Consider the following 12267-nt stretch of genomic DNA (forward strand, 5'->3'; position numbering starts at 1 on the left):
GCCCCCACAACAGTGCTGCTGCTGCTGGGAAAAAAAAATCCTGGTGGAAAAACTGTAGGAGTAATAGAACTATTTTTGTCTGATATTTTTTTTCCCATATGGACATTTTGGTGAACGAACTTTTATAGTCAGGCTTGCAAAACCTGTATCACAAACCTGTGCAAGACAGGGGCAGAGAATCTGCAACAGGGTTGATGCTCTAATTACAGGAGGTACTCATTATTTTTAATTTAATAAATCATTATCAAATCTAAGATGTGTTGCCAGATCCAAACTTTACATTTCCCACACCAAACTGGTGGGAAATGATCGCTACCTAGTTAAATATAATGGTGATAATGGAGAAAATGAACTGTACTGAGGGAAATGCTTCTCATTACTACATCAGAATCACCATTTATAAAGATATATTATGAAGATAACAATGGTACTGAGGAAAAGATTGATATGACTTTAAGAGATTACATCATATGTAAAGCAATTACTAAACAATGGAATTACTTTTTTCTGACTAACTTCCTTTATTTAGAAAATAAAAACTACTTAACTTAGGCAAACACAAGTGTTTGCTGATAACAGGCATTGATTTCCCTGCAGGTCCTCCTGCCTAAATACCATAACTGTTCAGCTAAGTGAACTCAATCAATCCAGCACAGCTCTACAGGAAGCTGTGAGGGCAAAGGGACATAGCAGCTCATTGTTAGTGGAAAAGCTCAAGGTTGACACTTTAGTCTGGAAAAAAGTCCCATAGTAACTCTCAAACACCAGGTTAATAAATCAAACACCAGATAGCACAGACTTTTCATGATTATCAACAAAGCAGGCTTAAACAACACACACACACACACACACACACACACACACACACACACACTCTCTAGAAAAAGAGAGGAAGTGTGTTTGTGCTGGCTGCTCTATAAAACAATGGCAGAGCAGATAAGGAAGCAGGGCCAACACAACACTGGCAGGAGACCTAACTACATACATCAGGTGGAGGCCTTGATCCCTGAATGGTACAACACTGGTGGCCATAAGAGTCCTGATGCCGACACTGTAAATGTATCACTCAACACAGCAAGCAGCTCAAATATTATTTCTGGATCCGACTGACTGCAGACACGACAGATATATTTATATCAGAAGATATTCTAGTAAAACTGCTGAAGGGCAGTGGCTACAGACATATTGGTATCATCAACAAATTGACTGATAGCAGTGAGCAGTGCTGTTTATTTTTCATCTGTAAAATGTGTAAATACTGTAAAATTCCAGGTCATTCAGTATCTAAGAGATCCTTATCCCAAATATTTGTATCTCTAAAATATGGATATTCGTATCAGCCACAAGATAAAATCAGCTGGGCTCTGTAAAGATAATACAAGCTTTAATCTATGCTGATGTAAACATCCAATAATCAACAATCACATTGCCTCACACTAAGCACTGAAAAGGGATGTGATGTCAGCACATACTGTGCTCAGTGATTACAGACTATAAGGAAGAAGTTTGTAGTGTAGTATTAACGTCTTCTTTGGCTGACAATTTCAGTCGTGTTAGCCATTAAACAAAACAGCTCTGAACTTAACTCTGAAAAATTTGTATGAGTGTTGGAGATTGCACCAAAACATGAAATGCATGCAACTGGCCTTAAAAAGTCTTAAATTTGTCAGTTATAGGTGGATGAGAGACGGAGTGGATATTCATGGTCAGGGCTCGATTTTACATTATGAGGAGCAGCAACCAGTTTGTTGAGAATTAATTAGAGAAAAAGGGTTTTAAAAAGTGTCATCTACAGAAACTTAAACATGAGTGCAAAAAGTGCCGCTCACAGTTTGACAAATGATGGGCAAGAACACCACACTAATTACTGCTTAGCACATAAGATGTCAAATGATAAAGTAAGGGATGACCTTGCAGGAAGCAGGACTACATTTTTAACCCAGGTCCAATTTAAAGGTCCAGCGCCATTACATCAGTTCCCCTTGAAAAAGACACAGGAGATGGCTCTGATTGTAGACAGCTCTGCGCCAGACAAGACCAGCCTCTATATCCTGACTTACATCAGCACAATGCTGCTTACTGTACAACCCAGTGACTGCATACACACTGGCTCAGTCACAGTACACTGTCTGTCCCTACAGCACTTCACTGTTTAACTGCTGTATTTGTTTCACAGCACAGTAATTCAAACAGAAACAGGGTTTTTGTTTCCTTTACATTTCGATGTTAGTGTGTAGGAGCCTCTACTTCTGTCAAGGATTTCTTTTGCAACAGAGAAAGTCTAAACAGCTGATCCGGAAAAAACTTCCTAACAATGTCACCTACTCAGGAAACTAAACTGTTGGGTGAAATACACACATGGATAAAGGGAAGGTGGCAGGATTTACTTTCATGCTAATAAAGCGCACTAAACTGAACCAAAAACAGAGTTCAACGGCTGACTGAGTCTCATCCAACTCCAGTTTTCATGGCAACTCGCTCCGAGTCTTTGTGCCTCCAACGTATTCATAATTCATAACCCATTTATTTCTTTGTGCAGTTCAGTTTAACTTGGAGGGCAGCTAACCCCCCCCACCCCCTTGTCTCTCTGAAAATCACGTGTCATGTGACTAAGCAAAACACCGTCTCTTTCTCTTCCTCTTCCTCCCTTCCTCCATCTCTCTCACACATTCCTTTCCTCTCCTCCCATTTGTTCCTGCAGCAGCAAGTCTGAGCCGCCCGTCTGGTCGGCAGGCGCGACGTAGGCTCACACACAGATACAAACACACACACACTGTATTGTGCATGGCATTGTGTGTGTATGTGTGTGTGTGTGTGTGTGTGTGTGTGTAGGCCTCAACCAAAAATAATGTGCCTGCTTGCTTCTATGTGTCTCTTCTTTCCAGGGCGAATGTGTGTAATAGTCAGCAATTCCTCCGGCCGTGTAGGTGAACACATGAGTGGAAACCAAGAGTGATAGTGCGAGAGATGTGTGTCTATTTGTGTTTGCGAAAGTAAAACAAAGACTTCAAACCGGTGCACCTGCTGCTGTTGGCGAAGATGTGTGTTAGTGTGTGTAAAAGTCAAGAACAGTGTTAGTGGCGTCACTCTGACAGGTTAGACTGACTATCTGAGCGAGCTTGCCAATCCAGTTCATTTCAGAAGCAGCCACATGGAAAATTCCATTAGCCTCAGACCTCAAAGCAGCAGCAGCAGCAGTCTGATGGAAACAGGCAGAAAACTCACTGATTTTATGTTATTCGTGCCAACCACAAAATTTCTCTGGATTCTTTCAGCTGCACAAAACTGTCTTAAAATCTCTACCTCAAACCAACTCCTGAAACTCAGGACAATTCACTTCAAGGTGACTTGGAGTTTTAACTTTAATTTGTGCATTATCTCATTTAATATAAAAGACCTCCCAAACAAACCAATGGGTCGGCTGTGGTAGCTCATTAAAACAGCCATGGATGGATTAATGAATGGGCTGACTGAGCTCAGGCCCCGTAGCTAGAGATTCAGAAATGACTTTTATCATAATTAATCTTTGTAAATACCTCAGACTAAGAGGTATAAAACTAAGAAAGTCCAGACCACACATTTTGCCTCTTGAGCCCACAAATTGTGATTTATTTTATCAGCCTATATTTTGTATTTTTCCACATCTAACACTTGCACAGCATAGAGCTAAACTACTGTAAACCTGTGTAAAAACAATTGCTTTGAAAAGGAGTTAGACTCTCTTTTTATCTCTTTAAATCCAGGTTCAGTTTTCAACCAACATCAGTAACCACAGTGATGGTTAACCTGCAAAACATCACTGACAGAAAACACCATGGCCATCACGAGGCAGGGTTTTTCTCTCTTTTTATACCTGTATTTGTGCCAAGTGCCCAATCCTCTCATAATCCACTCATGACTGCGGTTAATTACTGATGGGTTCAAGTCACTGCCTCCTGTACTGACCAGACCTGGCATCAGCTGGTTATTATATCATTGCAGTATTTCTGTTTTTCTACTGTGTGCCAACTGATCTTATTTGGCCAATTGCCCCTAAGGCTGAAATCATTACATAATGCGCAAACATTACCAGTGTGTGGCTTTAATGGAGTCAGATTTTCGACATGTAAATGGTCAATTTGTGTTATCTAGATCAACAAACACAGCAGAATTAAACTGTTTCTTGCTGCCCTGCTAAAAAGGCCGTCCTACAAGCTGAGTAACCATCAGGTGGCCTGACTGTAATGTAATAAAGCCTTATATTTTAATTTCCTGTCTTTCCTTTACACGAAACTTCTCAAATAAAAAAAAATAGACAGCAGTGTGAGTTTTCAGTGAAGCTACTAGTAATAAAAGCAGGAAAATAGCATCTGAAACAGCTAAAAATATCAAAGAATGTTGAATTGAAGAGGAAGTAAAGAGGACATGTATTATCACTTCTGGGTGGAGGAAGAGAAGACACCTGACCTCTGGGAGAGGAAGTTCAGAACAGATGGATGATACTGATAGGATGTGGGTAGAGACAGAAAACTGAAGATAAAACTAACAAAGAAGTGAAAAATAACTAAACAGAGAATGATATAATGTTTATAACAGCAGCAAAGAAAATAGAGACAGGTACTTTCTCCGCCCTGTGGTTCTATATCGGATTTACATTGAAGAAATCCTGCCACGTCTCCAAATATCACGTCTGAATCTGTAGCACCACCTTAAAGAAACTGCTTATCAAACAATAAAAGGTGAGTCACAGGCCACAGTGGACAAATACAGGTTCAGGTGGCTCAGTTATGTAACTCAGGCAGCAGAGGTTAGTATGACACACACCAAATCCCACTTGAGTGCTACAGGTTTAGCCACATATGCAACAGGACGCCTGATCGAGAATCAGTTTAGGTAGTTTCCTCAGACCAGAGAAGCTCCTAAACAGGGTCAAATGCACTTGCTAACAAACTAGCAAAACCACCATTTGTCAATATATCTAAGAGGAAGGAATTACTACCAAACTGAGCTCACTCTGGTCTCACTCCTTACATTCTGCATTGTGAAGATCTATTCACTTTCTCCGATAAAGTTCAGCAGATTAATGCTCACTTATCTAAACATCTATCTTTACAGCATCTCATTCAACATGAGCACAAAAGAAACAGACGAGAGATAAATGTCCTTCTTCCAGACACAGAGTTAGACACCAGCTGTTGAAATGTTAAAGTGTTGTCAAATATGGTTAGCAGGTGAGAACAGAGAGGGATTGAGAGTGGGTAAAAGTCAGAGCGTGAGAGAGCAAACACTGCAGAAGCCCAGACATCACCAGTAAGCGAGCAGCAAACAGTGCGTGGACTCACAGATCCGAACTGGTAACTCTCTCATTCCACTCGCCCAGTTTCTCTGTGGTTCTCACATAGCTAGAAACAGAGACATGAGGGTGTTATGCTGCAGAGGTTCAACAGGGAGTCAAAGAAGGGCTGGTTCAAGAAGCCAGGGTTAGAAAATCCCAAAAGAATCTCTGCACTGAGGTTATCTTGAATTATATTACAAGTGTGGTCTGGCTAATATAAATAATGATCTGGTTGTCATTTGAAAGCACTTTTCTTCTTTCTCTCATTGGTAGAGGTTGAAATACAGACTGTCAGGGATTCATATTCACATTCATCAAAGTCACACTGTGAGGAAAATCAGGTTGTTTTAAGCCTGTGTTCCCTGTGTGAAGACTTGGCATCTTATTCACTGTGAAATTGTTACAAATGAAGTTGTGCTTCAATCACAATGTGCAAAATTGCAAATTCAGTGTTTCACCTTTGAGGACAGTTCATCGAGGACGGCACAGTGGTGCTGTAAACGGAGCAATCTCAGATCCGATCTGACATTATTCAAGGATTAAAATTCTCTCCTTTGTTTGGCTGACTTGCTGGAACGATGCTCGTGTCCTCCAGCAACAAAAGCATCTACGGCCCGAAATTTAGAAATGTATGACCGTTAAAAGTACAGTAACAGTTTCATGGTGATAAAATGGTAATATCTGGAGCTTTTACATGCCGATTAATGTTTTAATAATGTTTAAGACCCGGGAGCATTTAGTTTTCAGTTAATTTCAGACAATGAAGAGTGCATTGTAAATCTGCATGTGTAAGTATCAGCGCTGGTGCTGGTCAAGACCTGTTTCAGTTACTGTTGGGTTCTGCCATTTGTTTAAAATTAATTTCCAAGGTGATATATTTTTTTGGTATAAACACATATTAGATATTAGTGACCAGAATATTAAAGTGTTATCTTATGAAAACACAACTTTATAGTTTTTCTTCAGATCCAGTCTCATTTAACACAGTGTGAATGATATACGCACAATGTAAGTGACAAAGTGGACGGTTTAAAACTCTTAAATATTCCCCATGTGTGATGAATCTAAGACGTCTGGTCATGTCCTGTATTCTTTAGATAATATGAGGAGTTTGTTCAGCCAGAGCCAACAGTATACAAGTGTCAGATGAACCTGTTGAATCCTGACAAACTAGTGAAGTCAGACTTTATATTCAGTTAAGTACTAATAAGCACTATGAGGCTTTTAGAAGACCCATCTAATAGTTCGCAAAACCACCAAATGAATTAATGAATAAAACATGTTGAATTACGTACTTGTTTCCTAAACACGGCAACTGAAAATTGTCCAGGTAGATAAAGAAAAGGGTTAAAGACCTACTTTTTAATCAGGAGTGAGTGTCAGCTGTATCATTTTACCAAGAAGTTTTTCGTGTGCTCATTAAGATTCTTCAAACCACCATTCCCTGTGTGAACGCCCCCTGCAGAGGTTAATAACTGCGGCTGCTCAATTAATCATAAGTAATCATATCTCAACATTTTAGTGACTAAATTATCTGGTAAAATCTGATGATGTCAAAGCATTACATTTCATTTCTAACAGAGCAGCTGCTGTGCTTGAAGAAAATGTTCCCATAAGAACAAAAAACTGCAGACAAATATTTGTTCCCCAACTGCGGTGAGCTGGATTAACAGTCTTTTCATTCGTGACATCATCCTGTGTAACGAAAAGCTCTGCAGAAAGTAATATAAAGACTTGTAAAGCAACAGTGTGAGTCAGTTTGTGACTGGCTCTTTCTGATAACTGTTACTATCAGGGAATGACTGCAGGGAGGGCTGATTCAAGAGTCTTCTCACTGTACTGTGAAGTCGTTGAGGGGAAAAACTCGTAAAAAATCATAAACATTTCTGTGCTGTATTTCAGAAGATTGTCATTTCTACTAATCTAAATTGACTCAGCTACTTCCCAGAACCAACTGGATGAAGTAAAAATCTACTCTCCTCCTTTATTCTTTCATTTTGCTAAAAATAATCTAATATTCATATGAGTGATTCTCTTTAAAAATACATGTCCCGTTACAGGTTTTTCCACTGATGTTTTCTTAGGTGTCTTCTTAAAAAGGAGAATTGTGATACCGAGGTTTTCTGTCCACACCTAAAAGTAAAGGGGAACATCCCTCACAGCTGTTTTCCAGTAAAAGTAGAGCACCTCATCATTTTGACCAAGATAAAACAAAATTTTTAGCATTTAAAAACTACAGCTCTGACATTGCAGTCCTGTGGCTAAGGTTGTGTTCACACCTACAGTCAGACCAAAAAGCACAGCCCCCTAATTCATTTCAATGAGGCCACAAGGGGCTTTGGCAAAATAATGAAGAGTTGAACCAATGCTAAATCATCCAGCAACACACTGTTGTAGTAACATTCCTGTTATTACTTTCTAATATAAATATAATTCTACTGTTTACTTTCCCAAAACAAAAGAATAAAATGACTCTCACCTCTCATCAATTTTCCAGAGTTTGGTATTATAAACCACCATGCAATGTTTTGGCAAGCCTATGTTCTCATGAATTTATCATCAGTAATGGGACTTCCTAGAAAGCATTTCACCTTCTCACCAGTGTCTGCGGTAACAGGCTCAGACTCTTACAGCGCCTAATGTTTTTTCAGCCCACTGCTCTTTTCAAAAAGACTCATGAGAGCTGTAGATGTCAAATGCTAAACAAAATAATCATTTCCTCTTGATTAAAATGGCAAAATGCTCAAGTGTTACTGTTCACAGCAGTAGCTTTTTGGAAGAGTGTGCTGTTGATACTCCATGTGACTAGCTGTGCAAAAACAAAACTTGATTTAGCCTAAGTTGGGAGTGAATACCTTAACTTTTTAGGCCACTGAAGGACTTGACAAGGAAAATCAAGCATCTCTACAAAAACAGCGTTAATACATACGCGTTGGAGGTCTGTACATCTTGCCAGCTCTTGGTGAGGTTCTGCCTGAGTTCGTTGAGCGGGCTGAGCCCAAGTTTCCTCTTCAGATCTGTGGCGTGTCTCTCTTTGGCTGACAAAACCTGACGCAGAGTGTTGATCTCCTCCTCCACCTGAAACAAAAAAAAAAAAGGCCAAACAGAAAGAGTTCAGTCTGGAGTTTCCTTTTTGCTTTGTCAAGCCTCAACTCGTCTCTTTTTTAGATTCCTAAAAGTAGAAAGATATTTACACTCTACTAAGAAAAGCATGGATACCTGTTATCATTCCACTACATGATCAAACTCAAATCATCCTCTCTGCTCTGAGTCAAGTTTGCAAATGCATTCACTCCTAAAGGGAAAACAAAATGCTGCTTCTTTGTTCCTTGGTGCTCATTTTGTTTTCCTAACATTTCCCTCTTCTAATGGAATCTATTTGAATTCCTGCAGTGCCAAGAGAGGCCAAGAAATCTCCACCAATATGAGTAAGTATGATTAAACAAGCAGAATGCAGCCATTGTTATTGTTATTAATTACAGATGAGCTTTTCCTATAAAAATGTCTGTGGTGACTATTGCACATAGGCAATAAAATGCCAAAAACTGTGACATCATCCACCCCAAGATGTTAATTAAAGTCAAATGTATTTATAAAGCACATTTTGACTGAAATACAGCGAACACATACATTTTCAGAGAAAATGAGATACAATAAAATGATGAAAAGGTAAATAACTGTAGCACACAGAATTAAAACAAATGCATTTTTATATAAATGATTAAGCTCAAAAATATTTGTATACAGGTGGGTCTTTCATTGGGATTTAAAAATAACCAGAAGTATCAACTTAAAGTTGCTTGCTTAGTCAATCCAGCAGCAATATATATAATTTTTCATAATGATACAATAAGAGAAAGTCTATCAGTGAAACAGGAAATAAATACAAAGGCTTTTTGAATAAAATCAAATAATTAAGTCTGTCTTTGTAAGTCAGGTTAAGGTTAGAAATGTAAACACACATTGGAGTTGGTACTTCCTTAATCTTTTATTCAACCAAACACAGGTTTTCCACAGACCAATGAAATCCTGTGTTCGGTCAAAACATCAGTAATAAAGTGTGTTGGAGCTTTGAAACCTTTGTGGAGGTGCTTTTCTACCACATTCACAAAACACACACAACTTCCTTCAGCCTATAGTTACACGCAGACACCCGGTGATTTTGGAACACCTGGGCCTTACCTTGGTGAGCTCTGTGCGGAGCTCCTCAGCCTCTTCCTCTGTCAGGCCAGGAGGAAGAGGGTTGGCTGAGTTCCCCACCGCTCCCTCCACTGGCACGTCAGACAGGCTGTCTGACTGATCCACAACGAGGCCCTTGTTAGGAGAGTTCAGGTTGATATCTGGGAAGATGACGGAGAGGCAGAGCGGCAACAAGAAGGAAACAAGAAGGAGAGAGGCGAGAGGACAAGGTGAAGAATTGGAGACATTAATGGCAGAGTGAAATGGAGAGGCAGCACAAGGGCAAACAAACACACACTTAGACCAGTAGAAATCTTAAAAGCCAGCAGTGGTTTACTCAGATGATCCATCTTAGTATCTATTTCAATGACACACAGAAATTGCGGCCAGGAAGAGGCTAATGTTGCCAGCAGGAGATATCCGACAGGAAGAGAAAGAGACAATTAGCAGAGGCAAGAGTTGAACTGCACCCTGGGAGAGTAACTTCAAATCTAGGGATGGGAAATGGCAAGATTATATTGACACCAATACCACTATTGATTCTGCTTATCAGTCTGATCCTTTGGATTCCTGATCAATTTTCTGTGTGGAAAAAAGTTGGCCTATGCAGGTTTTCACCATCAATACAGCTGTTTTATTTTTTCTGTGTTGAAACACAGTGTAGAAACAGTAGCAAAAATGCACTTACGTGACTCAGGTGTGCAAAAGCTCCACTGTTTAACCACTGTTTTCATATAGGTTAGTAAAAGTAAAAATCTGCTAAGCTGGCCTGCGTGGCGCTAATGTTTTATCCAGTGTGTCAAATATATGGCATTCCAACTAACATTGTTGTCATCTTTCTTTGTGAACTGAAGCCACACTTTGGACTTTTTCTTCCTCTCCGCCATGACACCTTCTTGTTGAGTTTGACTTCATTGTTTTGCAATGCACAGCTGTCATGACATCCCATGAAATAAATCGTTAAGCTTTGAAGCATATGATCTCGAAGGTTCGGACTAGTTGGACCTGGATCTTGATTCCCATCCGTATTAAGATCCATCTAGAACAATGCATACTTTTATTTTCTTACAAAAGGACCACCAGCATTAACGTGATCAGAAATACAAACAGAATGAAATTATTTTAAAAAAGAAGAAAAAAAAAAACATATCTAAATCCAATCAGGGTAAACTTGAATTTATCCAGAGATATCTGACAGCACATAAATGACAGTTTACACACTGAATCTTGCGTCATTCACCTGAGGACACCAGCGTAAGTTTGGCAGCTACAGGAGCTTGGCACAGCCAGAGCTGGCATGAAGGACAACAGGACACAACAAGGGAAAGAAAAGAGAAACTACAGGCACTGCCTGAAACTCTGGCTAAAATTAGACTCAATGCTGTTATAGCCCAACAACCAAACTGTATTTATTCAGTGGGCGAACTTATACGAATTATAAACTCACACCCCACATTGCTTACAAACGAATCAACTTCCATGCCAGTGAACAGGCAATGTGAAACGAAACTACTTCACGTCACTTTAGGGATTTTATATTGAAATATTAACTTTATCTAAGCATGAAATAAGATTTCAATGCAACACTGAGTTCATCATTAACTCCCTGATTGTGCAGTATCCACGTCTACACGATTGACTGCACACTGGCTTGCGCAACACATTAGACAACACAAGACACACAGCAGACAACAGTCCACAGTAGGAGAGACACATAGCAAGTGTTGCAAAAGACCAAGATTATCATTATCTGCAGATAGTGACACTGTGTGTTTGTGTTTGAGTCTGAGTCGGCAATAACATCCGTATACAGGCTGGCAGGAGATATGACGGCTCCACCCTCAGGGTATATTGATTCACTCAAGAGTGATTCAGACCAGCCCACAAAAATAACAGCAGTGAATTTAAAATGAAAAGGCGGGGCTCATGACAGAGAGAGGAATGACAACTACAAAAACATTAATAATAATAATTTGTTCCTGGGATGTGGACTCGGAGGAAATATTCTTTCACTGACATAGTTTGTCACTTATCCTCCATATCGTCATTTCCTACACCTCCCAGAATGCCTTCCGACAACACCTAGTCACTCCAAGCTCTGCTGTTTTCAACCAAAGGTTAGTTGCACATAGAGGATAAAATGTTTCATGGAAACTGCTAGCTAGCTGTCTAACCAGTCTGTAAACACTGAGGTGTGCATGTGATAACGGCCACACCCCTCACTTAAAAACCACCCTTGCTGTTGCATTGCATTCTGGTCTATTTTTATGCTGATGCTGATGTTGGAATTAGTCTCTGATTTTATATGATAGTTGTAAGGCTGCACAAATTGACAGCTATATAAAAAAGTCCAGAAAACAAAGGCACATGACAAACACCTGTTAATATTAAGTTTATATCAAGTTTTCCTTTAACAAATACACTCAGCAGTGTCATGTGAGAATGCATAAGTCAGGAAAAGTCCCTGGCTCAGCCAAAATCCTATTCTCAGGTTTCACAGCATCATTTAGGAAACAGCAGTAGCAGGATTTATCGAGACAGACGTGTCCTAGTTCATTCCAGTTTGTTATACTTGAAGACGGACAAATGTAGGCAACCTTAATCACTTCCCCTAAAATCACTCATTCTGAGGCACAGGAAGCCTGATACAACATGACATATCTATCATGGCCACTCACTATTACAAACAGGATACAGCCCTGAAAGTCTCATTAGGACATCCCCAAAGGCATCTTGCAGCCATAATGCCCTAGAGACATACACTTGGTTGCCAA

General features: G+C 39.7%; 1 protein-coding gene across 5 annotated transcripts in view; it reads right to left on the reverse strand.

Moving 5' to 3' along the window:
• tpd52l2b (tpd52 like 2b) overlaps positions 1–12267 on the reverse strand; it is a 28264-nt gene that overhangs the window by 14720 nt on the left and 1277 nt on the right. For 3 of the 5 annotated variants that reach the window (XM_023392905.2, XM_023392909.2, XM_023392900.2), the window contains exons 2-4: positions 9497–9654; positions 8244–8392; positions 5322–5381 (exon numbers count right to left, since the gene is read on the reverse strand). In XM_023392905.2, the coding sequence (XP_023248673.1) occupies positions 5322–5381; positions 8244–8392; positions 9497–9654 (367 nt within the window). The remainder of the gene's footprint in view (positions 1–5321; positions 5382–8243; positions 8393–9496; positions 9655–12267) is intronic. The other 2 variants (XM_023392908.2, XM_023392902.2) reach the window with 1 other exon arrangement.

Source organism: Seriola lalandi, unplaced genomic scaffold, assembly GCF_002814215.2.
Source record: "Seriola lalandi dorsalis isolate HSWRI2012SDOR001 ecotype SW California unplaced genomic scaffold, Sedor1 jcf7180002054927, whole genome shotgun sequence".
Classification (NCBI taxonomy): Eukaryota; Metazoa; Chordata; class Actinopteri; order Carangiformes; family Carangidae; genus Seriola; species Seriola lalandi.